At 63.8% G+C, this 25,752-nt stretch overlaps 1 protein-coding gene across 3 annotated transcripts in view; it reads left to right on the forward strand.

Moving 5' to 3' along the window:
* Positions 1–1,260: 1,260 nt before the first annotated feature.
* Positions 1,261–25,752, forward strand: part of SBF1 (SET binding factor 1) — a 72,488-nt gene continuing 47,996 nt past the window's right edge. For all 3 annotated transcript variants that reach the window (XM_063397196.1, XM_063397197.1, XM_063397198.1), the window contains exon 1: positions 1,261–1,439. In XM_063397196.1, coding sequence (XP_063253266.1) covers positions 1,385–1,439 — 55 coding nt within the window. In that variant the 5' untranslated portion in view covers positions 1,261–1,384. The remainder of the gene's footprint in view (positions 1,440–25,752) is intronic.

Consider the following 25,752-nt stretch of genomic DNA (forward strand, 5'->3'; position numbering starts at 1 on the left):
CACACGGGCCGTGCTGCGGGTGCTGCTCCGGGGCGCTGCGGTCTGTGCCGGTGCCCGCTGCCACCTCAGCACCCCGGGGTGCCCCGGCGCTGTGCCCAGGTGTGCCGGGGGGTGAGGCTGCACACGGCGCTGTGTGCCTGGCACGGCTGGGAGCCCTGGGGGCGAGGGACAGCGAGGACAGAGCCCGGTTCCCGGGGGAACCGACACCGGACAGCGGGCAGCGGGCACTGCCGCCCTCGGGGGCAGCGGGGAGGGTCGTGCTGTCCCCGGGTGGGGCCGGCACAGAGCCCCGAGTGCCGGCACCCCGCGGGCTCGGGCACCGCAGGGCCGTGTCCGGGGGGACACCCGTGTGGGGCACACCCCACATCCCCACATCCCCGTGTCCCCGTGTCCTCGTGTCCCCACACCCCCGTGTCCCGGTGTCTCCACCCCACGTGCCCCGCGCAGGAGCCGCAGCACGGCTGATCCCGGTTGCAGGGGGCGCGGTGGGCTCCGTGCGGACACACGGTCCCCCCACAGGGCCAGGGCTGCGCTAGGGCTGCCATGGCACCGCCAGCGGGGCCACAGCGCGGGGACAGCGCAAGGGACGGGGACCCGGCAAGGGGTGACAGCGGGGACGTGGGACCGGAGCGGGAAAACCGCGCTGAAACCTGGAAGCGCCCGGGGGTGTGGGGTGGGAGCTGGGCTGCGCCAGGGCGGGACGGGGCACACGGGGACACGGCCGGGACGGGAACCGGCAGGGACCGGCACGGCTGGGATCAGAACCGGCAGGGACCGGCACGGCTGGGATCAGAACCGGCAGGGACCGGCACGGCTGGGATCGGAACCGGCAGGGACCGACACCGGCACTGACACCAGCTTGGAAGTCCGTGCACCTTCACGGGTGGGGGGCTTCCCGAAGCTTCTCCGCACCCCCGGGGGCGTCCCTGTGTCCCTCACACCCGGAGATGTCCCTCTGTCCCCCCACACCCGGGGGTATCCCCGTGTCCCCCCACACCCGGGATGTCCCCTCACACTCGGAGGTGTCCTCCTGTCCCTCACACCCGGGGGTGTCCCCTTGTCCCCCCCCGGACCCTCCGCCCCCCTGGGGAAGCCCCGCTTCTTGGCCCCGCCCCCTCCAAGGCAGGCCCCGCCCCTCCCTCCACAGCCAATGGAAAGCACGGCCCCTCCCTCCCGCAGCCAATGAGAAGAGCGGCCCTTCGAGCTCTCAGCCAATGGGAGGCGCGGCCCCGCCCCCCTGGGCTCCCGGCGCTGGCGCAGGCGCGGTGCGCGCGGGGCCAAGATGGCGGCGGCGGGCGGTGGGCGCGGGCGGGCGGCGGCGCCCTGAGGAGCCGAGCGCGGCCTCGCGGGGCCCCCGGGGCCGGCCCGGGCCGCCCCCGCCGCCATGGCCCGCCTGGCGGACTACTTCGTGCTCGTGGGATACGACCCCGGCAAGCGCGGTGAGCGGCGCAGGGACGCGGGGGGGCCGGGCCCGCGCGGGGCCGTCGGGCCGGGGGTGCGGGCCGGGGCTGTGGGGTGGGTGCGGGGCCGGGAGCGCGGGGCGAGCCCGGCCCGGGGCTGTCCGCCGGGCCCGGAGCAGGGTCGAGGCTGCGGAGCCGTCCCGGCTGTGCCGGGTGAGCCCGGGCCGGGCAGCGGGGCCGTGCCGGGGCTGCGGGGCCGCGGCCGGTCCCGGGCCGGGCAGCACCGGGCGCCTCCGGGCGGCCCCGGGGAGCTCCCGGCAGCCGGAGCCGCCCCTGCGCGGTTCGGCGCGTTCCCGTCTGGGTGTTTTCAGTCTGTCCCCCTCCCCCGCCGTGCGCGGGCTGTCACCGCTCCGGAAGCAGCGGCCGGGCTGGAGCGGGGCACGGCGGAGCTCGGGCACGGCCCGGGCCCTGCGCGCCCGCAGCGCCGGGGATGGGCTGCGGCACCCCCGGGACTGCTCCCCGGGCACTCACAGCCCCGGGGATGGGCTGCGGTACCCCCAGTCTTGCTTCCAGTGGGCATCCACAGCCCCTGGGGTGGGGTGCAGCACCCCCAGCCCTGCTCCCCCGGGCATCCACAGCCCCTGGGGTGATGTGTTCTGCTCCCAGCCCTGCTCCCCCGGGCATCCACAGCCCCCCTGTGCCCTTCCTGCTCCTAGGGAGCCTCCTGACCCCCAGATCTGTCGATGCCTCGTTCCTCTGCTCTCCCCATCCCTGCTGGCTGTCAGGTGATGCTGTTGGTTGTTTTGGTCGTGGGATGCTCCTTGTTTGGGATTTAGGGTCTCTCCCCGTCGTGTCTCCTTTTCGTGACAGCTTTCGGGGAGCGAGCTGTGGCAGTGTCACAGGAGGCGAAGTGCCCTGAGCCAGGGCTGTGCTGCGGAGCCCCCACGAGCAGCTCTCCCCCCTGGCACGTTCCAGGCTGTGCCTGGAGCTGGCAGCCCTGCCTCTGCCGTGGCTGGGTCCTCAGGGGGGCTCGCTCTGACCCAGGATCCCGGGGAGGATCCGGCCCCATGCGCTGCCTCTGCAGGCCTGGAGCAGCCGGGGTCCCTGCTGGGGGGCAGGAGGAGCGAGGGGAGTGCTGGAGGGCAGAGCACGCTGGATCGGAGTTTGGTGTTTCCTGGGGCTCTGCTGCTCATGTGGAGCTGGTTTGTGTTTGGTTGTTGTTGTTTTTGCTGTTATTGCTGGCGTTTTCCCCCAGTGCCCGTTGTCCTGAGGCGCTGGGATGGGCAGGAGCTGCTCTCCCGCGGGTCAGGCCGTGCCTGGGCTGGGAGGGCTGCAGGAGATGCCCGGGGAATTCCAGGATTCCATCTGGGAGCAGGTTCCACGCTCTCAGGAGTGAGGGAGAGACTGGAGCAACGTCGTCCACCCTTTGTCCTGCTTCCAGGGCCTTCTTCCTCCATCCTCTTCCTCATCTCCTCCCTGCAGCTGGGACCTGCATCTTCAAACTGGTGCTTTGAGCTGGTGGGGACTGGTGGGGATTGGGGACCCGGCGTCCTGTGGGGCTGGGGTTCCTGGAGCCTGGTGTCCCTGGTGTCCCCTGGGGCTGGGCTCTCTCCAGCCTGGTGTCCCTGGTGTCCCTTGGGGCTGGGCTCTCTCCAGCCTGGTGTCCCTGGTGTCCCTTGGGGCTGGGCTCTCTCCAGCCTGGTGTCCCTGGTGTCCCTTGGGGCTGGGCTCTCTCCAGCCTGGTGTCCCTGGTGTCCCTTGGGGCTGGCATTCCTGCAGCCTGGTGTCCCTGGTGTCCCTTGGGGCTGGCATTCCTGCAGCCCGGTGTCCCTTGGGGCTGGCATTCCTGCAGCCCGGTGTCCCTTGGGGCTGGCTCCCTGCAGCCTGGTGTCCCTTGCTGTGACTCCCAGAGCCCGAGTTTCCAAGGGGACAGAAATGTCCCACGTGTGCCTGGGGTTGTTTGGGACTTGTCTGGGGCAGAGGGGGGATGCTGTGAGGGGATGTGGCTGGCTGCAGTGGGGCAGCCAGAAGGAGGAACAGGTTTAGGTGGGATCTTGGGAGGGAATTCCTGCCTGGCAGGGTGGGCAGGCCCTGGCACACAGAGCAGCTGTGGCTGCCCCTGCATCCTTGGCAGTGCCCAGGGCCAGGCTGGACCCTGGGGCTGGAGCAGCCTGGGGCAGTGGGAGGTGTCCCTTCCATGGCAGGGGTGGATGGAGATGAACTTTCTGTTCCCTTCCCGCCCAAATCACTCTGTGATTCTGTGCTGCTGGGAAGGGAAGAGCTCAGTCTTACAAACCATGTTCCTCTGATGTAAATGTTCACTTTATTTTGGGTTTGACCCACCTGTGCAGGGCAGGGATGGGTCCAGGATGCTGCAGAGGGCACAGCTCCGGGATGCCCTGGGAAGGGGCAGGTCCTGCTGGGATGGCCCGTCAGGAGTGACCTGTGCAGGGTGAGGTGCTGGCTGTGCTGGCATCTCTGGCAGCCACAGCAAACCCAGCCCGGCCTGCAGGTGTCTGCACTCTCCTGTGCCTCTCCAGGGATGAGGAGAGGACCAGCACGGGCTCTGTGGGTTTGGGATTGGTCTGGCAGCTCTCCCGGCTCTCAGCTCTGTTTTCCCACCCCCCTCCGTGCTTAGATAACGCTGGAGGAAGGGCAGCGGCGCTCATCTGCCAGTGACTAATTGCTGTACAGGTTGGGTTGCTCTGGCAGAGCCGTGGGCTGTGCCAGGCTGTGCTGTGCCAGGCTGGCACCTTCCCTGTAAGCCTCACCTGTAAACACGGCTGGGCTGAGCCGCACTGGGGCTGGATGGGCCCCTCGGCGCTGCCGGGGCCGTCCCGGTGCTGCTGGGTCCCAGGAGTTCCGTGCCTGGGGGTTTGTGGTCGGGTTTGCAGTTGGGGATGTGAAAGGGAAAGGTCTGGTGGGGTGGTGGGAGCTGGGGTGGCTCTGCAGCATCTCCAGAGGGACAATCCCAGCTGGGTTGGGTGGGAGGGGACCCCCGAGCCCCTGCAGTGCCACCCCTGCCATGGCAGGGACACCTCCCACTGCCCCAGGCTGCTCCAGCCCCAGGGTCCAGCCTGGCCCTGGGCACTGCCAGGGATGCAGGGGCAGCCACAGCTGCTCTGGCAATTCCATTCCAGGCAGCAATTCCTGCCCAAGATCCCACCCAGCCCTGCCCTCTGGCAGTGGGAGCCATTCCCTGTGTGCTGTCCCTCTGTCCCTTGTCCCCAGCCCCTCTGCAGCTCTCCTGGAGCCCCTTCAGGCCCTGCAGGGGCTCTGAGCTCTCCCTGGAGCCTTCCCTTCCCTGCCAGCCTGGCTCCGTGGGATGTTGCCGTGCCTCAGAGCAGTTTGTGGGAACAAAACCGAAAGCAGCTCCGTGCTGGGGTCACTGGAGCCGCCGTGTCCCTGGGGTTTCCTGGAACAGCCCCGTCCCCGTGACCTGGGGCTGCCGTGCAGGGCCTGGGACCACGTCCTGCTCCTCTGGCAGGCAGGAAAGGGCTCTGAACTCTCTGGGGCTGTGCAGCTCTGGCTGCACGGAGTGTCCGGGGTCCAGGCAGGCATCCAGCAGCGTTTCCTGGCTCATGGGGCCACGGGGATGTGTCCAGGAATGCAGAGCAGGGACTCAGCACCTGCCTGGCACAGTGTCCCCGTGTCCCTGCGCTGTGCCAGGCGCCCAGCCCGCTCCGTGGGGCTCCAGGGAAAAGTGTGGAGTGGGAGTCAGATCCTCCCGTGCCAGTGTGTGTTTTACTGTGTGCTGATTGCTCCCGTTGTTCCCTGAAAATGGATAGGTTTGTTCTCCTGGCTCTTCCCATCGCTGCAGACAGATGAGAACTTCCCAGAGCCGGGATTGTCCCTGGTTTTAATGGAATGACAGCTTCCCAGAGCTGGGATTGTGCCTGGTTTTACTGGGAATAACAACTTCCCAGAGCCGGGATTGTGCCTGGTTTTACTGGGAATGACAGCTTCCAGAGCTGGGATTGTGCCTGGTTTTACTGGGAATAACAACTTCCCAGAGCTGGGATTGTGCCTGGTTTTACTGGGAATGAGAGCTTCCAGAGCTGGGATTGTGCCTGGTTTTACTGGGAATGAGAGCTTCCAGAGCTGGGATTGTCCCTGGTTTTACTGGGAATAACAGCTTCCAGAGCTGGGATTATGCCTGGTTTTACTGGGAATGACAGCTTCCCAGAGCTGGGATTGTGCCTGGTTTTACTGGGAATGAGAGCTTCCAGAGCTGGGATTGTGCCTGGTTTTACTGGGAATGAGAGCTTCCAGAGCTGGGATTGTGCCTGGTTTTACTGGGAATGAGAGCTTCCAGAGCTGGGATTGTCCCTGGTTTTACTGGGAATAACAGCTTCCAGAGCTGGGATTATGCCTGGTTTTACTGGGAATGACAGCTTCCCAGAGCTGGGATTGTGCCTGGTTTTACTGGGAATGACAGCTTCCAGAGCTGGGATTGTGCCTGGTTTTACTGGGAATGACAGCTTCCCAGAGCTGGGATTGTGCCTGGTTTTACCTTGGGATCCAAGGGAATGACAGCTTCCTGAGCCGGGATTGTGCCTGGTTTTACTGGGAATGACAGCTTCCCAGAGCTGGGATTGTTCCTGGTTTTACTGGGAATGAGAGCTTCCAGAGCTGGGATTGTCCCTGGTTTTACTGGGAATGACAGCCCCAGAGCTGGGATTGTCCCTGGTTTTAATGGAATGACAGCTTCCCAGAGCTGGGATTGTGCCTGGTTTTACTGGGAATGACAGCCCCAGAGCTGGGATTGTCCCTGGTTTTAATGGAATGACAGCCCCAGAGCTGGGATTGTGCCTGGTGTTAATGGAATGACAGCCCCAGAGCTGGGATTGTGCCTGGTTTTACCTTGGGATCCAAGGGAATGACAGCTTCCCAGAGCTGGGATTGTCCCTGGTTTTAATGGAATGACAGCCCCAGAGCTGGGATTGTGCCTGGTTTTACTGGGAATGACAGCCCCAGAGCTGGGATTATGCCTGGTTTTACCTCGGGATCTGAGGGGTTTTCTCTGTGCATCCCCCATGCCCTGAGAGTCCAGGACAGCTCAGTTCCAAACTGTGTGGCTGAAGGAGTCTGGAAGTTTTGGATAGGGAGCACTGGATGGGCATGGCCTGGATGATGGGAGCCAAAACCCAGCTTGGGATCGATTTGGGGTTTCCCAGGGGGTTTAAGCTGCCAGAGGGCAGGGCTGGGTGGGATCTTGGGCAGGAATTGCTGCCTGGAATGGAATTGCCAGAGCAGCTGTGGCTGCCCCTGCATCCCTGGCAGTGCCCAAGCCAGGCTGGACCCTGGGGCTGGAGCAGCCTGGGGCAGTGGGAGGTGTCCCTGCCATGGCAGGGGTGGCACTGCAGGGGCTCGGGGGTCCCCTCCCACCCAGCCCTTGGTGTCTGGTCCCTGCTGGTGTCCCGTGGGTGTCGGGCTGGCTGTGCAGGGTGTGGAGGGAAGTCACGGTGGTTTCTCTGTTTCCGTGCTCACGGAGCAGCCTCAGCCCACGGCTGGGCCCTCCTCAGACCCCCGGCCTGGGGCTCGGGGGCTCCGTGGGCTGCGGGGGATGGCAGAGGGGGGATGGCAGAGGGGGGATGGCAGGAGGAGATGGCAGAGGGGGGATGGCAGAGGGGGATGGCAGGAGGAGATGGCAGAGGGGGGATGGCAGAGGGGGATGGCAGGAGGAGATGGCAGAGGGGGGATGGCAGAGGGGGATGGCAGGAGGAGATGGCAGAGGGGGGATGGCAGGAGGAGATGGCAGAGGGGGATGGCAGAGGGGGATGGCAGGAGGAGATGGCAGAGGGGGGATGGCAGGAGGGGATGGCAGAGGGGGATGGCAGAGGGGGATGGCAGGAGGAGATGGCAGAGGGGGGATGGCAGGAGGGGATGGCAGAGGGGGATGGCAGGAGGAGATGGCAGAGGGGGATGGCAGAGGGGGATGGCAGAGGGGGATGGCAGAGGGGGATGGCAGAGGGGGGATGGCAGAGGGGAGATGGCAGAGGGGGATGGCAGAGGGGGATGGCAGAGGGGGATGGCAGAGGGGAGATGGCAGAGGGGGGATGGCAGGAGGAGATGGCAGAGGGGGGATGGCAGGAGGAGATGGCAGAGGGGGGATGGCAGAGGGGGGATGGCAGAGGGGGGATGGCAGAGGGGGGATGGCAGAGGGGGGATGGCAGAGGGGGGATGGCAGAGGGGGATGGCAGGAGGGGGGATGGCAGGAGGAAGCTGCTCCATGCCCGGAGCTGCCTCTTTCCATGAGGTGTTTGGGGTGGTTTTTGTGAGGCTGTGTGAGGAGCCAGGGCACAGACAGGACCCATCCCGCCCTTCCCGAGGTGCTCCTGGAGCTGGTTCCTGGTGGGAGAAGCTGAGGTGGATCTGCAGGCCAGGGCAGGGCCCTCAGGGCTGATCCTGCTGCTGTCCCAGCCGTGCTCTGGGTTGGGTTCTGTCCCTCCTGGTGGGACTATCCGTGTCACTCTGTGTGCGTGGCCGTGGCCGAGTGACTCAGGGTGTGACTCAGCGGGGCTCTGGGCCGTGGAGAAGCCCCCGGGGCTGGCAGCAGTGCAGGAGCTGTTTGCTGGGTCAATATTTGCACAGGGAGAGAGGCCGGGAATGGCCCTGCCCCGTGCAGGGCTGCTCCCGGCCACGTGCCCGGGTGGGAAAGGTGGGAATGTGAGAGGGGCAAATCCAGAGGGGCCCCGGAGCTGCTGCAGGGCTGGAGCCCCTCAGCTCCCAGGGATCCAGGCTGGGAGAGCTGGGGGGGGCTCCCCTGGAGAGGGGAAGGGTCCAGGGAGAGCTCAGAGCCCCTGCAGGGCCTGAAGGGGCTCCAGGAGAGCTGGAGAGGGGCTGGGGACAAGGGACAGAGGGACAGCACACAGGGAATGGCTCCCAGTGCCAGAGGGCAGGGCTGGGTGGGATCTTGGGCAGGAATTGCTGCCTGGAATGGAATTGCCAGAGCAGCTGTGGCTGCCCCTGCATCCCTGGCAGTGCCCAGGGCCAGGCTGGACCTTGGGGCTGGAGCAGCCTGGGGCAGTGGGAGGTGTCCCTGCCATGGCAGGGGTGGCACTGGGTGATGTCTAAGGTCCCTTCCCACCCAACCATCCCAGGATTCCCTGATTCCATGTGCTGGCTGCCTCTGGAAGGGGTCTCCTCCTGCTGGCCCCCACAGCTTCAGCTGCCCCCAATGCCCTGGGAGCTGCTGTGACCCAGCTGCTGCTCTAATCCTGTCTCCTTCCCTCGGAACGCCCGCCCGGGAGGAGCAGCTCTGTGGCCCTGGGGTCAGAGCCTGAGCAGTGACAGTGACGGGGTCACAGCTGTCCCCGGGCCCTGCCAGGGCTGGCCCTGAGCTGGCCCTGAGCTCCTGCAGCTCCACCGAGGTGTGTTTGTGCATGGGGAGAGATTCACCTCGGAACCATGGAATTGTGTAGGTTGGAAAACCCCTCAGAGCCTGTCCAGTCCAGCCCTCCCCAGCACTGCCAAGGCCACCACTGACCGTGTCCCCAGGTGCCACAGCCACGTGGGTTTTAAATCCCTCCAGGGATGGAGACTCCACCACTGCCCCGGACAGCTCATTCCAATGTCTGACAACCTTTTCCATGGAAGAATTTTCACTAAAATCCCCCCTGAGCTTCCCCTGGTCCACCCTGAGGCCGTTCCCTCTCCTCCCATCCCTGTTCCTGGGATAAGATCCCAAATCCCTCCTGGCTGTCCCCTCCTGTCAGGAGCTGTTCAGAGCCACAAGGTCCCCCAGGGTCTCCTTTTCTCCCTCTGAGCCCCTTCCCAGCTCCCTCAGCCCCTCCTGGGGCTCCATTCCCTGGACCCCCCTGGCTGCCCCTGCTTTTCCATGTGGGAATGAACATTGTTATTGTCAGTGTGGGATGGGTCAGGCTGGGCCCTGAGCAGCACCTGAGCAGGGATAGCAGAGATGCAGCCCTGGGCTGGGCATTCCTCCCCCTTGGGACACGTTCCCGTGTCCAGCTGGGTGTCCTTGCCAGAATTCCCTGCTGCTGTCACCAGGGAGGGTGTCCGGTGTTCCCTGGAGCGTGGCAGTCCCTGTTTGGGGAGGAGGCTGAAGGTGAGGGGGGCACACAGCCCTAACCCAGGGGTTGTACCAGATCCTTGCCCTGTTTTTGGTGATTCTTGTTTGCTGCCAGTGAGGATTCAGCCCTTTTCTCTCTGCTCTGCCTCACCCCAGCTCGTGCCTTTCCCCGAATCTGAAGCCTTTCCCTGCAGCCAATTCCCTTTTCCTGTTCCTGGCACTGGGCTGGGGCAGCACCGCGGTTTTATGGGTGCCAAAGACACAAACAAACCTCACCTGGAGCGTGCCCTGGAGCTGGGGGAGGAGTTAACCCCAAAACCCCTCTGGTTCAGCTCCTGCATGCCTGGGGACACCGGGGATGATCCTGTGGGGCTGGACGGGACCTCAGGAGCCTCTGTCCCCCCTCGGAGCCTCCAGGGCCACCCTGTCCCTGCTGTGGCTCCAGAGCTCCTGACCACGAACTGCTGCTGCTGTGGGCAGGGTGAGCTGGGAGAGCTGCCGGCCTCGGGGCAGGGAATTCCTGCTCCTGGGAATGAGGGAATGATCCTTCCACACCTGAGTGTGCAGGGAATTCCTGCTCCTGGAATGATCCTTCCACACCCAGAGTGGGCAGGGAATTCCTGCTCCTGGAATGATCCTTCCACACACAGAGCGGGCAGGGAATTCCTGCTCCTGGGATCCTTCCACACCCAGAGTGGGCAGGGAATTCCTGCTCCTGGAATGATCCTTCCACACCCAGAGCGGGCAGGGAATTCCTGCTCCTGGAATGATCCTTCCACACCCAGAGCGGGCAGGGAATTCCTGCTCCTGGAATGATCCTTCCACACCCTGAGTGCCTTTGTCCCTTCTGGAGTGGCAGCTGCTGCCAGGGGAGGCCCGGAGGGTTTGGGGGCTGCTGGGACCCTCTGGGGGAGTTTGGGGACTGGTGGGAGGCTCTGGAAGGGTTTGGGGACTGGTGGGAGGCTCTGGAAGGGTTTGGGGACTGGTGGGAGGCTCTGGAAGGATCTGGGGACTGGTGGGAGGCTCTGGAAGGGTTTGGGGACTGGTGGGAGGCTCTGGAAGGGGCTGGGGTCGGGGCACGTGAGAGCAGCAGTGAGGGCCGTCCCTCTGCCTTCCTCCTGCAGCAATTCCAGAGGTTTTTGTTTATGGAGCAGCTCCCGGTGCCACGTGTCCCCTGGCGGGGAGCAGACGCACGTTTGGTTTGGTGTTTTTGCGTGGCTGAGCTGTCTGGGGGGATGTTTTTGCGTGGCTGAGCTGTTCGATGTTTTTTGCGTGTCTGAGCTCTTTGTGGGGGTGTTTTTGTGTGTTGAGCTGTTCAGTGGGGATGTTTTTGGATGTCTGAGCTGTTCAGTGGGGGTGTTTTTGGATATCTGAGCTGTTCAGTGGGGGTGTTTTGGTGTATCTGAGCTGTTCAGTGGGGATGTTTTTGTGTGTTGAGCTGTTCAGTGGGGATGTTTTTGCGTGTCTGAGCTGTTCAGTGGGGATGTTTTGGTGTATCTGAGCTGTTCAGTGGGGGTGTTTTTGGATATCTGAGCTGTTCAGTGGGGATGTTTTTGGATGTCTGAGCTGTTCAGTGGGGATGTTTTTGTGTGTTGAGCTGTTCAGTGGGGGTGTTTTTGTGTGTTGAGCTGTTCAGTGGGGATGTTTTTGGATGTCTGAGCTGTTCAGTGGGGATGTTTTTGGATATCTGAGCTGTTCAGTGGGGGTGTTTTTGGATGTCTGAGCTGTTCAGTGGGGATGTTTTGGTGTATCTGAGCTGTTCAGTGGGGGTGTTTTTGTGTGTTGAGCTGTTCAGTGGGGGTGTTTTTGTGTGTTGAGCTGTTCAGTGGGGGTGTTTTTGGATGTCTGAGCTGTTCAGTGGGGATGTTTTTGTGTGTCTGAGCTGTTCAGTGGGGGTGTTTTGGTGTATCTGAGCTGTTCAGTGGGGGTGTTTTTGTGTGTTGAGCTGTTCAGTGGGGATGTTTTGGTGTATCTGAGCTGTTCAGTGGGGATGTTTTGGTGTATCTGAGCTGTTTGTGGGGATGTTTTTGTGTGGCTGAGCTGTTCAGTGGGGGTGTTTTTACATGTCTGAGCTGCTCGGTGGGGATGTGGCAGCAGCAGGGGCTTTCTGGGGAGGAGCAGCCCGGGCTGGTGAGCCTGCAGCTGAGGTGTTGCTGCAGGCAGCTGCAGGAAGTGCAGCAAAGCAGCTTCTCCTCAGCCCTGCCGCACCTTCCTGCCCCAGCCCGGCTCTGCTGATGGCACTGATAAGGCCACTTCTGTCTTGTCCCTGCCGCTGTCACTGTCACAGCCTCCCCAGGGCAGGGCTGGGGCCCTGCTGGTCTCATCAGCTTCTGACCCCAGCCCGGATGCTCTGAGGGGCTTGGCCCTGCATCCCTGGGGACAGTGACACCTCCCAGGGCTCCTGTCCAGGGCAGGGAACAGAGCTGGGAAGGGCCTGGAGCCCCAGGAGGGGCTGAGGGAGCTGGGAAGGGGCTCAGAGGGAGCAAAGGAGGCTCAGGGGGACCTTGTGGCTCTGCACAAGTCCCTGACAGGAGGGGACAGCCGGGGGGGCCGGGCTGTGCTCCAGGAACAGGGACAGGAGGAGAGGGAACGGCCTCAGGCTGGGCCAGGAGAGGGGCAGGGGGGACAGCAGCAGGAATTTCCCAAGGAAAGGGTGGCCAGCCCTGGCACAGTGTGGCAGTGCCTCAGCACCATCACAGCCAAGAATTCCTTCCTGAGATCCCATCAATTCCATCTGGCAGTGGGAGCCGCTCCCCTTTATCCCATGTCCCTCTCCAGGGGAGCACAGTGCTGTCCCTGTGACGTGCCAGCAGAGCAGGGGGACAGTGGCACTGCAGACAGCCCTGGCTGTCCCAGAGCCACCAGAGCGGGGGGACAGTGGCACTGCAGACAGCCCTGGCTGTCCCAGAGCCAGCCCTGCCTCCTCTGACCCAGCAGGGCTCTCCTGGGGATTTCTCTGTCCATTAAACCTCTCCTTCCTCCCTCTCCGTCTCCTCTCGGCTCTCCTGACTCAGGGCTGTGTTTTCACTTCACATTTTCTCTCCCCCCATTTGGATGGGCCTGGGTTATGTTTGGAGGCTGCTTTGCTCCTGTCACACACGATCTGCATCCACATTCTTCCCACTCTCCGTGGCATTCCTGTTTTCCCTTTTTTCTCCCAAGTCCCGGCAGTGGAGTCACCTCACCATCACTAACGCACAGGGAGGGAATGGAGATTTTCTTCTGGATTCTCCCTCTGACCCGAGGTTTTCTTGGCAACTCTGGTTTTATACCAGGACCTTTCACAAGTGTTGGATCTCTTGGGAATTCCACCGAGGGTGTTGGATTCTGTACTTTTGTTTAATGCTGGTGCAGAACTCGAGGTTTGCTGTGTTGGGATCCAGGTCTGGTTTCAGGGAGCGGCTCCAAGAGCTGCCGGAGCTCCTTCCTTCATCCCCATCCCTGTGCCCAGGCCAGGCTGGACCCTGGGGCTGGAGCAGCCTGGGGCAGTGGGAGGTGTCCCTGCCATGGCAGGGGTGGCCCTGCAGGGGCTCGGGGGTCCCTCCAACCCAGCCATTCCAGGATTCCCTGGCTGCAATCTTGGCCCTTTCAGGGGAGTTTTTCCCCAGAAAAAGCGGCTCCCTTTTCCCAAGGCCCTTCCCGAGCATCCCTGAGCGTGTGTCAGCCGTTCCTGATGGCCGTGAGGGATGCGGAGGCAGCGGGCAGGCACGGGAATATGATCCGTGCGGGCACGGGATCCGTCCGGGCACGGGCACGGGATCCGTCCGGGCACGGGAGCGCGCTCCGTCCGGGCACGGGCACGGGATCCGTGCGGCCACGGGAGCGCGCTCGGTCGTCCCCGCGGGCCGGCACGCGGCGATGAATCGGCAGCACCGCAAAGCCGGGATGCAGCCTGGAGCCTGCCGGGCCGCAGTCATGAGACAGGCACAGGGCTGGGATCCCATGAGTCATCCCGAGAAAGCTGCTCCCGGCTCCAGAGCCGGAGGAAGCGCGGGGGGAAGCGGCGGGAGCAGCTGGGAGCTGTGGAACGCCGGGGCCGGCCGCGGGGCGTGGGGGGAGCAGGGCCGGGGCAGCCCCCCGGCCGGGATCTGCCGCCTTTCACCATAAAAGGGGAAATTCGCACCTCGTGCGGGTGTCTGTGTCCGCAGGGAGTGCGAGAGGGACAGGCTGGAGAGGGCGTGGGGTGAGGGGGAGGAGGCGGAGGGATGGGGCTGAGGGGATGGGGCTGCAGGGATGTGGGGCTGGAGAGGGGATGGGGCTGCAGGGATGTGGGGCTGGAGAGGGGATGGGGCTGCAGGGATGTGGGGCTGGAGAGGGGATGGGGCTGCAGGGATGTGGGACTGGAGAGGGGATGGGGCTGCAGGGATGTGGGGCTGGAGAGGGGATGGGGCTGCAGGGATGTGGGGCTGGAGAGGGGATGGGGCTGCAGGGATGTGGGGCTGGAGAGGGGATGGGGCTGCAGGGATGTGGGGCTGGAGAGGGGATGGGGCTGGAGAGGGGATGGGGCTGCAGGGATGTGGGGCTGGAGAGGGGATGGGGCTGCAGGGATGTGGGGCTGGGATGGGCCTGCAGGGATGTGGGGCTGATGTCCTGACCAAGGAGGCAGTTCCAGTTTGAGAGGTGAAACTCCAGTGTGGGTCCCAGTGGGAGCACTGGATGCAGCTCCAGGAGGATCCGTGTCCTTGTGAAATTATAAAAACCAACAAAAATCCCCAAACCGAACAGCCCCAGCTGCCCCCCAGTTTCTCATGGGAATTGGACACATCCTTGTTAAGGATGTTGCCCCGGATTCCTGGGAATGCTGCAGGGCAGAGCAGCTGGCAGCACACTGGCACGGCGGGGAACCCCAAACGGGTGGGGAAGGATGGATGGGCACAGACAGAATTCCCAGGCTGGGAGGGAGGGAGGGATCGTGTCCTGCCCCGGAGCCGGGGGTGAGGAGGCACCTGTGGCTCCCTGGGCAGCACTGGGGGCTTGCTCAGGTGTCCTGGGTCCCCCGCCTGGGCCCTGCCCCATCCCGCCAGGGCTGCAGGGGGATTTGCAGCTCTTGTGCCAGATGGAGACTGCCAGGCTCCGAGTAAATCCCGGGATTTACCGGGGTTCCCGCCTGAGACAGGGCTGGAGGTGGGGCTGGGACAGGGGGATGGGCTCAGCCCTGGACAGGACCCCAGGAGGGGACAGGACAGTGACATGAATTCAGGGAATGGTTGGGTGGGAAGGGACCCCCGAGCCCCTGCAGTGCCACCCCTGCCATGGCAGGGACACCTCCCACTGCCCCAGGCTGCTCCAGCCCCAGGGTCCAGCCTGGCCTGGGGCACTGCCAGGGATGCAGGGGCAGCCACAGCTGCTCTGGGCACCTGTGCCAGGGCCTGCCCACCCTGCTCCCCCCAAAAAAGCCAGGTTAAGGGGGACAGAGGACTCGAGGTGTGCTGAGGGCAGGGTGACATTGCTCAGGCACGGGGGAGCTCACCTGGGCGGGTTTCTACCTGTGAGGACCTCACCTGAGGGCAGCTGCTCCACCTGACCCCACGTGCAGCTCTTGTGTTTCTCTACTGTTGGGTGTTTGTAACTGAATCATGGAATTGTTTGGGGTGGAAAATCCCTCAGAGCTCATGGAGTACAGCTGTTCCCCAGCACTGCCAAGGCCACCACTGCCGTGTCCCCAGGTGCCACATCCACATGGGTTTTAAATCCCTCCAGGGATGGGCACTCCAGAGCTCCCTGGGCAGTTCCAGTGCCTGAGCTCCCTTTCCATGGGGAAATTCCTGCTGCTGTCCCCCCTGAGCCTCCCCTGGCCTAGCCTGAGGCCGTTCCCTCTCCTCCTGTCCCTGTTCCTGGCAGCACAGCCCGACCCCCCTGGCTGTCCCCTCCTGTCAGGGACTTGTGCAGAGCCACAGGGTCCCCCTGAGCCTCCTTTTCTCCAGGCTCAGCCCCTTCCTGAGCTCCTTTAGGAATTCTCCAGCCTCTTCCCAGCTCGCTGGCAGTGCCCAGGGGGTTCTGCTCCCTCTCTGGTGCCTCAGACTCAGGAAGGACCCAGCCCCTTGAAGGTGCCAAATTCTGCTTAGGGAACATTCCTGCAGCACCAGGTGCCCGTGCTGGGAGCAGAGCCGAGGCTTTGGCACGCAGGAATTCCCGGGATGACCTGGGATTAGTCCTCCTGAGCCGTTCAAAGCTTGTCTGAGGGACAGTGGCAGCGTCACCAGCCAGGCTGGGAGAGCTGGGGGGGCTCACCTGGAGAGGGGAAGGACCCAGGGAGAGCTCAGAGCCCCTGCAGGGCCTGAAGGGGCTCCAGGAGAGCTGGAGAGGGGCTGGGGACAAGGGACAGAGGGACAGGACACAGGGAATGGCTTCCCTCTTGCAGCCGTCCCGTTCTCTGTCCCTGAAATCATTGCAGTGGGATTATTGCACATTATTTTCCTTGGCTCTGCTGCCTCATCCCGTGAGGGCTTTGGGGTTCATGGAATTTTCCAGGCGCTGGTGTGGCTGGAAGGGAGTGCCAGCAGCAGGGGGACAAGGTGGGAATGTCACTGTGCACCCCCCCAAAAGCAAAATCCCACCTCCTTTACCTTGGGGCAAAGGAGGGTGAGGAAGGAGCTCTGGGGGAGCAGGGAGAGTCAGAATCACAGCTCTTGGAGCTTTTCCCAGAAATGTTTGATGGGAAATGTGGACTCTGCTCGCCGGGTCTGGAGCGAGGGACGGGGACATGGGCTCATCCCAGCTCCTGGTCTGGTTTGGGGTGGGTGGGAAGGAGGGAATGGGGAGGTGCTGGGCTCGTCCAGTGCAGTCCCAGTGCTCCTTGTCTCATTCTGGGCAGATTCAGGTCTAATTTGGGGCATTTTCCCACTCTCCAGCTGAAGCAGGTGCTCCTGTCAGGAGCCTCCTGTGCTCCCTCTCCCAGGACCCCCAGAGCTCGTGGGGCTGTGCCTGGAGCCCTCCTGGCCCCGCTGGTTTTCCCGGAGCCTTTGGGATCAGTGCCGGGTTCCCATTCCCTGTGTGCTCACACCGGGATCCCTCCGTGTTTCCAGCAGTCCTGGGCAGGCCTGGGATGTGTCTGTGGGATTTACCCAGCCCTGGATTGATCCAGCCCTGGACTGATCCCAGCCCCGTGTGCCCACGCAGGGATTATCCCGAGGGCCTGCCTGGCGCTGGGAATGGCGCTCCTGCTCCGGGATGGGGTCCTGCCCTTCCTCCCCCGAGCTCTGTGCCTCCAAAACAGCCTCAGTCCCTAATCCATGTCCAAGTTTGGAATGCTTACGGCGTGCTTGCCCGATTTTCTGGCCGTTAGCCGGTGGTTTTGGGGGTTTGGGGTGTTTTTTGCTGGGCCTGGTGTGTGTGGGACCAGCTGTGCTGCTGGAATCCCCGGGGGATGGGGTCAGCACGGACACCACTCAGTATTCCTGAGAATCCAACTGGGACAGGAAGCTGACGTTGGAGAAAATGTTTGAATTTTCAGTGTTTCTACCGAATTTATCGTTGATTCCCTTTGTTTTTTTTGTATTTTTCAATAGGTTGTTGCTCATTTTTCCCTGACCTTTGCCCCATGTCTGACTTGGTTTTACCGCTCGTGTGTCATCTCGGTGGTTTGGGGTTGTTTGTTTAATTGTTGAACTCTTTCAGGGTTGTTTTTCTGTCCAGCTTGGTAAATCCCAAGATGTTTTCCCTGCGTTTAGCTGAACGGGGGGTCAGTCACTTGTTGAGGGTTTGGAAAAACCTAAACCTACGCCAGAGATGGGATTGATTTGGGTCAAGTTCCAAGTGTTTTTTCTTTTCTGGGAAATCAGGGGTTTGCTGTGGGGGAAGTGAAGCTGTTTGGGGCAGAGGGGTGGCTGTGACCGAGCACCTGGGACACTGGGAGGTGGCCCTGCCATGGCAGGGGTGGCAATGGAGGGCTCTGGGTGGCCCTGCAGGGCTCTGGGTGGCACTGGAGGGCTCTGGGTGGCCCTGGAGGGCTCTGGGTGGCACTGAGGGGCTCTGGGTGGCACTGCAGGGGCTCTGGGTGGCACTGAGGGGCTCTGGGTGGCCCTGCAGGGGCTCTGGGTGGCATTGGAGGGGCTCTGGGTGGCATTGGAGGGGCTCTGGGTGGCACTGCAGGGGCTCTGGGTGGCCCTGCAGGGCTCTGGGTGGCACTGCAGGGGTTCTGGGTGGCCCTGGAGGGCTCTGGGTGGCACTGAGGGGCTCTGGGTGGCCCTGCAGGGGCTCTGGGTGGCACTGAGGGGCTCTGGGTGGCACTGGAGGGCTCTGGGTGGCCCTGGAGGGGCTCTGGGTGGCCCTGGAGGGCTCTGGGTGGCACTGAGGGGCTCTGGGTGACCCTGCAGGGGCTCTGGGTGGCACTGGAGGGCTCTGGGTGGCCCTACAGGGGCTCTGGGTGGCCCTGGAGGGCTCTGGGTGGCCCTGCAGGGGCTCTGGGTGGCACTGGAGGGCTCTGGGTGGCACTGGAGGGGCTCTGGGTGGCACTGCAGGGGCTCTGGGTGGCCCTGCAGGGGCTCTGGGTGGCACTGGAGGGGCTCTGGGTGGCCCTGCAGGGGCTCTGGGTGGCCCTGGAGGGGCTCTGGGTGGCATTGGAGGGGCTCTGGGTGGCATTGGAGGGGCTCTGGGTGGCCCTGCAGGGGCTCTGGGTGGCACTGAGGGGCTCTGGGTGGCCCTGCAGGGGCTCTGGGTGGCCCTGCAGGGGCTCTGGGTGGCCCTGCAGGGGCTCTGGGTGGCACTGAGGGGCTCTGGGTGGCCCTGCAGGGGCTCTGGGTGGCCCTGCAGGGGCTCTGGGTGGCCCTGCAGGGGCTCTGGGCTCCCGTCCCACCCAGCCATCCCAGGATTCCCTGACTCCCAGTTTCTCTGGCACAGCAGCAGCAGAGATGAGTGTTTGCTCTCTCAGTCTGAGCTGCCTCTCCAAGGCTGGCAGCTCCACGTGTGGAGTGTGCCAGGCACATCCCTGAGGAGCGCTCCTGCTCCAGCTGGAGTCTCCTCTGCTCCACACAACGGGGAGTTCATCTTCCTGATCCACTGAGGCTTTCCTGTCCTCCTCAAAGTCAGAGTGATCCAGGGATTTCAGTTCTTTTGGGAAACGGGGAATTTGAGGCTGGTGGAGATGGAGGAGTTCCTCAAGTCCCATGGAGCCCCTTCCAACACTGTCCCACTCCCTTCCCGGGCTGTGACCCTGCCCCTGCCCCTGCCCCGTTCCTGTGGGTGGAGCAGCAGGGCTGTTTCCTTCTGGGAAGGAGCCCATGGAGCCCTTCCCTCCAGCACAGCCTCTGCCCCTGGCCCAGGTGTGGCTGCCTCGGGCTCACGGAATCCTGGCATGGTTTGGGACAGAAGGGACCCCCGAGCCCCTGCAGTGCCACCCCTGCCATGGCAGGGACACCTCCCACTGCCCCAGGCTGCTCCAGCCCCAGGGTCCAGCCTGGCCCTGGGCACTGCCAGGGATGCAGGGGCAGCCACAGCTGCTCTGGCAATTCCATTCCAGGCAGCAATTCCTGCCCCAGATCCCACCCAGCCCTGCCCTCTGGCACTGGGAGCCATTCCCTGTGTGCTGTCCCTCTGTCCCTTGTCCCCAGCCCCTCTCTGCTTGGCAGACTCCAGGAACTTCCACTAAAAGGGGGCATTTCAAGTCATGTTTAGTGTTGATTTCTTCCCAGTATCCATCTAAATCTCCCCTCCTCAGCTCAGAGCCCTGGGATAAGCTGGGGAGGGCCCTGTGTCCCGCTGATCTCCAGGATCCAGCCTGGAATCGCCGGTCCCGGTCCTGGCACAGCCGGACCCGAGCAGTGTCAGCAGCGGGTGGGGCTGGGAGCAGCTCCAGGGACAATGTGCAGGTGGCACCTTCAATCCTGGGACATCCTGAGAGGAAGGACCCCACGGGGATGGTGGATCAGCTGCTGGCCCTGCACAGACCCCCAACAATCCCACCCTGGAGCAGAGCTGTGGCACCTCGGGGCTGTGCCCGTTCCCTGGGGAGCCTGGGCAGTGCCAGCACCTCTGGGGAGGAACCTTCCCTGCTCTCCCACCCGACCTTCCCTGGCACAGCCCCGGCCATTCCCCCATTCCCTGGGGAGCCTGGGCAGTGCCAGCACCTCTGGGGAGGAACCTCTCGTCTCCCTGACCGGGGGCTCAGCCCAGCTGTCCCTGCTGTGAGGGCTGAGGGGGGTTTGGGGGCCTGGCTGCTGGTGGGCTCCGCTGGGAGCAGTGGCAGGAGCTGCTGGGAATGCACAAATCCCGGTACTGCCCCGGCCAGGCTCGGGCTGGCAGCGCTCCCTGGGGCTCCATTCCCATCTCCCTGCTCGTTCCCGAGGATCAGAGGTGAGGAGCTGCTCCAGGTCACTGGGGCAGCACTGGCACCATCCTGGGCGCTCTGGGCTCGCGTGCTGTGGGCTCTGTGGGGAGCAGGGCTCCTCTCCAGGCTGTGGGGTCCGGCTGGGGACAGCTCCGGGCTCCACGGGAGCTTCAGAAAAGTCCCTGCTTCTTTGGGAAACGCTGATGAGGAAGCTGAGGGCTCCAGGGCAGGGTCATTTCCCCATCCCAGAGCAGTCTGTGGTCACTGGGGTTTCAGTTCCCCTTGGCTTCAGCCTCTTCCTCCTCCTGTCCCCTTCTCTTCTCGCTGCCCCAGCAGGGACAGATCTCTGGTGAGGGCCCTCCCTGGTGCAGGGGATTCCCTTCTGCAGCACAGATCCTGTGAGGAGGGGCTGAGGGAGCTGGGAAGGGGCTGAGGGAGCTGGGAAGGGGCTCAGAGGGAGAAAAGGAGGCTCAGGGGGACCTTGTGGCTCTGCACAAGTCCCTGACAGGAGGGGACAGCCAGGGGGGTCGGGCTGTGCTCCAGGAACAGGGACAGGAGGAGAGGGAACGGCCCCAGGCTGGGCCAGGGGAGGGGCAGGGGGGATTTTAGGGAAAATTCCTCCATGGAAAGGCTGTAAAGCCTTGGAATGGGCTGCTCAGGGCAGTGCTGGAGTCCCTGTCCCTGTGGGGATTCCAGAGCCGGGTGCATGTGGCACTTGGGGACACGGTCAGTGGTGTTGTCAGGGAATTCTCAAACTTCCCATATTGGTGGGACATTTCCTCCCGTGTCAGTCCTGGTGGCTCTAACAGTGCTGGGGTCCCTCTGGAACCTGACCCCATTCCCAATTCCCCATCCCTGCCCGCGGGTTGCTGTCACTGTCACTGTCACTGTCCCTCCCTGCAGAGCGTCCCCGCTGTGTGTGCCACACTCCGGCGGCAGCTCCGGCCCGCGTGGGACACAGGGAACAAAAGCTCCTTCTGCCCGTGTGGGAGATGTTGATGCTGGCAGAGGCTGCCTGGAAATGATCCCTGCAGGGTCGAGACAAACTGAGGCGGGCTTGGAGCGTTCCCTGTGCCCTGGCAGGGGGAGCGGGCAGGGACATGGGCACCCACGTGTGCCCCGTGAGGAGCAGCCCTGGCTGGGGCTGGGGCTGGGCTTCCCCTCTGTCCGTGGCTGCTCTGCAGGGAATTGCAGGCACGGCCGGCACCGGGGCTGGCACTGAGGCCTTTTGTCCTGGAGCTGCCCTGTGGCCGTGGCTGGATCCTGTCCCACTGTCCCTCTGCGGCCCTTGGCCAGCTGGGAACAGCTCCGGAGCCAGGCTGGGAGAGCTGGGAATGCCCAGCCTGGAGAGGAGCAGGCTCCAGGCAGAGCTCAGAGCCCCTGCAGGGCCTGAAGGGGCTCCAGGAGAGCTGCAGAGGGGCTGGGGACAAGGGACAGAGGGACAGCACACAGGGAATGGCTCCCACTGCCAGAGGGCAGGGCTGGGTGGGATCTTGGGCAGGAATTGCTGCCTGGAATGGAATTGCCAGAGCAGCTGTGGCTGCCCCTGCATCCCTGGCAGTGCCCAGGGCCGGGCTGGACCCTGGGGCTGGAGCAGCCTGGGGCAGTGGGAGGTGTCCCTGCCATGGCAGGGGTGGCACTGCAGGGGCTCGGGGGTCCCTTCCCATCCAACCATTTTGTAATTCCCACATATTTTTCCCACAGGGAGGAGGGGCCATGGGAGCAGCCGGGGCTGTTTTTAGGCTGTGGGTAAACGTTGGCAGCCCCATAATTATTACCCGGGGTGCCAGTGGAGCTGGGAACGGCTCCCCTGGGAAGCAGCTGGAATTTGGCATCAGGTAAAAATAGCAGAGGTTCGTCCCCAAAACGCTTTTAGCAGCTCTGGCCACGGAACCACGGCACTCCTGACACTGGGATCCTCCTCCCTGGGGAACTGAGCCGCAGAGCCCACCCAGCTCCACCTCATGGAATCGGGGAAGCCTGGAATGGTTTGGGATAGAAGGGACCCCCGAGCCCCTGCAGTGCCACCCCTGCCATGGCAGGGACACCTCCCACTGCCCCAGGCTGCTCCAGCCCCAGGGTCCAGCCTGGCCTGGGCACTGCCAGGGATGCAGGGGCAGCCACAGCTGCTCTGGGAATTTTAGCCCAGCCTCTCCCCACCCTCCCAGCCAGGAATTTATTCCCAAGATCCCACCCCAGTCTCCCCTTTCCCAGTGGGAGCCATTCCCTGTGTCCTGTTCCTCTGTCCCTTGTCCCCAGCCCCTCTGCAGCTCTCCTGGAGCCCCTCCTGGACCCCCAGCCGGGTGTCACTGTCACCTGGCTGCTCTTGGTACAACCCCAGAGCATCTAAGGCCCAAAGGGACCTGCAGAGGTCACCTGGGGTCCCTTAGAGGAACTCGTCATGGCTTCCAGTGTCCCTGGAGGGCTCCTCCGGAGGGACCTGCAGCTCCTGCCCCGTGCGGGCAGTGCTTTGAGGTGCTTTGAGTGGTTTGAATGGCTCGTGGGGCTGTGGGGCCGTGTCCCCAGGGATCTGGGAGGTGTCCCTGCTGCAGCCGTGTCCGTGTGCCGCTGCCGGAGCGCTCGGGCCGCCGGCGCTTCCTGTGCCCGGCGCTCGGAAACAGGCGGGCCCTTCTCGCTTAATGACTTCCTCTTGTGCTTTAATGTTTCCAAAGATAAACACGGCTCTCCCTCGGAGCGGGGTCAGGGAACAGCAGGGCTCTGCCCAGCCCAGCGCTGCCTGGAGATGGTGGGAATCTCCCAGGATCTGGGGGCAGCAGTGATTCCAGGCCGGGCTGCTCCCTCTGCAGCGACCCTTCCCGGATCCCGGGCTCTCCCCTGACCCCTGGGCACGTGCTGAGTGCTGTTCCTGTGTGGGCAGGCTCCCAGTGCATCTCCCTGCAGGATCTGGGGGTTGGGAGAGCGGAGAACCCCACATTCCACAGGCTCCGGGGTTTTCCAGCCGCTCTCTGTGCCGAGGGTTTGCCAGCATCCCTGATTCCTGGCAGTCTGCACCCCCAGGTCCTGGCAGGGCACCTGGCACTGCCCCTGGGCTGCATCCCCCAGGTCCTGGCAGGGCACCTGGCACTGCCCCTGGGCTGCGCCCCCCAGGTCCTGGCAGGCACCTGGCACTGCCCCTGGGCTGTGTCCCCAGGTCCTGGCAGGGCACCTGGCACTGCCCCTGGGCTGCGTCCCCAGGTCCTGGCAGGGCACCTGGCACTGCCCCTGGGCTGCGTCCCCAGGTCCTGGCAGGGCACCTGGCACTGCCCCTGGGCTGCGTCCCCAGGTCCTGGCAGGGCACCTGGCACTGCCCCTGGGCTGCGTCCCCAGGTCCTGGCAGGGCACCTGGCACTGCCCCTGGGCGGTGTCCCCCAGGTCCTGGCAGGGCACCTGGCACTGCCCCTGGGCTGTGTCCCCCAGGTCCTGGCAGGGCACCTGGCACTGCCCCTGGGATGTTCCCAGGGGGAGATGGCTCTCTCCAGCGTTTCTGCTGAATTGAGAGGGGTCAGGGAGAGGTTTGAGCAGTAGTGACATCCCAGGACAGGACTGGTGTGGGGCAGGGTGAGGGGTCAGCACTGGCCCCTCCTTCACCCGCCTCTCCTCAGCCTCCTCCAAACTCCTGGAGGTTACACAGAGCCCCAAAGCTGCTGCTCCCTGAATTCCGTAGGGAATGAGAGCCCTGCTCCGTGGAGGCACTGGCAGCCCTGCTGCTGCTCCAGGGTGCTGTAACTGGGATGAGTGACCCCGGCCTGGGGGGTTTGCCTCCCGAGGGAAGCGTTCCAGGGCTGGGTGGAGCTTTTCCAGCCTGGAATTGCATGCAGACAGTTTGCTTCCTCACCCAGCCCCGTGTCCCAGGCCGTGGGCGATCCTTATCTCCCCCGTGTCCAGCGGGTCAAGCACATCCTCAGACATCCCCGAGCTGACCCTTAACCATGGAATGAGGCTCTTATCCCCAAGTTTTTCCCTTTTTTAGCTGCACTCAGGACAGGAATTGCTGTTCTGGGGTGACTTTGTGGAGACTTTTGCCCTAAATCTCCTCCAAATCCCTTTGGCCGAGCCAGAGGTGTCCCTGTCCCCCTGCTCCTGCAGCCACCTGGGGTCCTGCTGTCTGAGACAGGCTTTGTCATCCCCGGACTCCCTCTCCCCTGGAATTGCACTGAAGTGTGGAGAGAACCACGAGTGGGATGTTATTCCTTGGGATTTTGCATTTCTTATCTCATTCCGGGGGGCACAGCAGCCGTGCCACAAGGGGGGATGTGGCCTTGGGGACAGCTGGAGGGGACACTGGGGGTGCAGCAAGTGCCACTTCAGGCAGAATTTCTCCATGGAAAGGATTGTCCAGCACTGGAGCAGGGATTCCATTGCCCAGGGAGGTTTGGAGTGTCCATCCCTGGAGGCACCCAAGAACTCCTGGAGGTGGCACTTGGGGCTCTGGGCTGGGGACAAGGTGGGCACTGGGCACAGCTGGGATTTGGTGATCCCAGAGGGCTTTTCCAACCTCGGGGATCCCGGGAGTGGCACAGGGAGCTGCCAGCACCCACCCCTGCTGCTGGTGGGGACGGGGCTGTCCCATCCCGTGCTGGTGGCCAGCAGTGGGGACAGGGACCGTGTGCCCGCCCCGGGCCGGGTGGGCTTTCGTGGCCACCCCCAGCCCACAAACGGCCCCTTTGTTCCCTCCATAGAGAGGCCATTCTCCGTGCCCCCGGCGGGGACACGTCACCAAACAGAGGCCCCTTTGTCCCCCACCAGACACTCGGGTCTTGTTCTGGGTGGGCTTGGGGGAGGGCTGCAGGGCCGGGATGGGATCCATGGGATGGGATCCATGGGATGGGATCCATGGGATGGGATCCATGGGATAGGATGGGATCCATGGGATGGGATGGGATCCACGGGATCCATGGGATGGGATGGGATCCATGGGATGGGAACCATGGGATGGGATGGGATCCATGGGATGGGATGGGATCCACGGGATGGGATGGGATGGGATGGGATGGGATGGGATGGGATGGGATGGGATGGGATGGGATGGGATGGGATGGGATCCACGGGATGGGATGGGATGGGATGGGATGGGATGGGATTGGATAATGGGAGAGGATGGGATGGGATGGGATCCATGGGATGGGATGGGATGGGATTGGATAATGGGAGGGGATGGGATGGGATCCATGGGATGGGATCCATGGGATGGGATGGGATCCATGGGATGGGATGGGATGGGATGGGATGGGATCCGTGGGATGGGATGGGATGGGATGGGATAATGGGAGGGGATGGGATGGGATCCATGGGATGGGATGGAATGGATGGGATGGGATGGGATGGGATGGGATGGGATGGGATGGGATGGGATGGGATCCATGGGATGGGATGGGATCCATGGGATGGGATGGGATCCATGGGATGGGATGGGATCCATGGGATGGCTGTCCCTGTCCCAGGCCATCAGCCCCGGTGTGGCTCACAGCCTGTGGCTGAGCCCGTGGGTGCCCTGGGGCTCCCTGCAGCCTCAGGCCGTGTCCCCTCGGGTGTCCCCTGCCCGGTGCCGTGTGGGGCAGGTGCTGCAGCCTGGCCTGGCCCAGGCCCAGCTCTGGGGACGGTGGCGCTCCCGGATCCTGGGGAATTCCAGGGGAGCTGCTGGAGCCCCAGGGCCAGGCTGTGATCCCGGCGTGGCCCCGTTGGTTTGTCCCAGCAGTGAGGGTGGCAGGTTTGGTCCTTGGCCCTGGTCCCGGCCCACCTGGGCTGGCAGCGGTGCTGGGACAGGGCTGTTCTCTTCCCACACCGTGGAGTCATGGGCTCAGTCGGGTTGGAAAAGCCCTCCCAGACCATTGAATCTGTTCCCAGCCCTGCCAAGGCCACCACTGCCCCTGTCCCCAAGTGCCACAAACACACGGTTTGAAATCCCTGCAGGGATGGGGACTCCAACCTGTGCCAGGGCTGGCCACCCTTCCCATGGGGAAATTCCCAAAAATCCCCCCTGAGCCTCCCCTGGCCCAGCCTGAGGCCCTTCCCTCTCCTCCTGTCCCTGTTCCTGGAGCACAGCCCGACCCCCC

Source organism: Prinia subflava, chromosome 4 (assembly GCF_021018805.1).
Source record: "Prinia subflava isolate CZ2003 ecotype Zambia chromosome 4, Cam_Psub_1.2, whole genome shotgun sequence".
Lineage (NCBI taxonomy): Eukaryota > Metazoa > Chordata > Aves > Passeriformes > Cisticolidae > Prinia > Prinia subflava.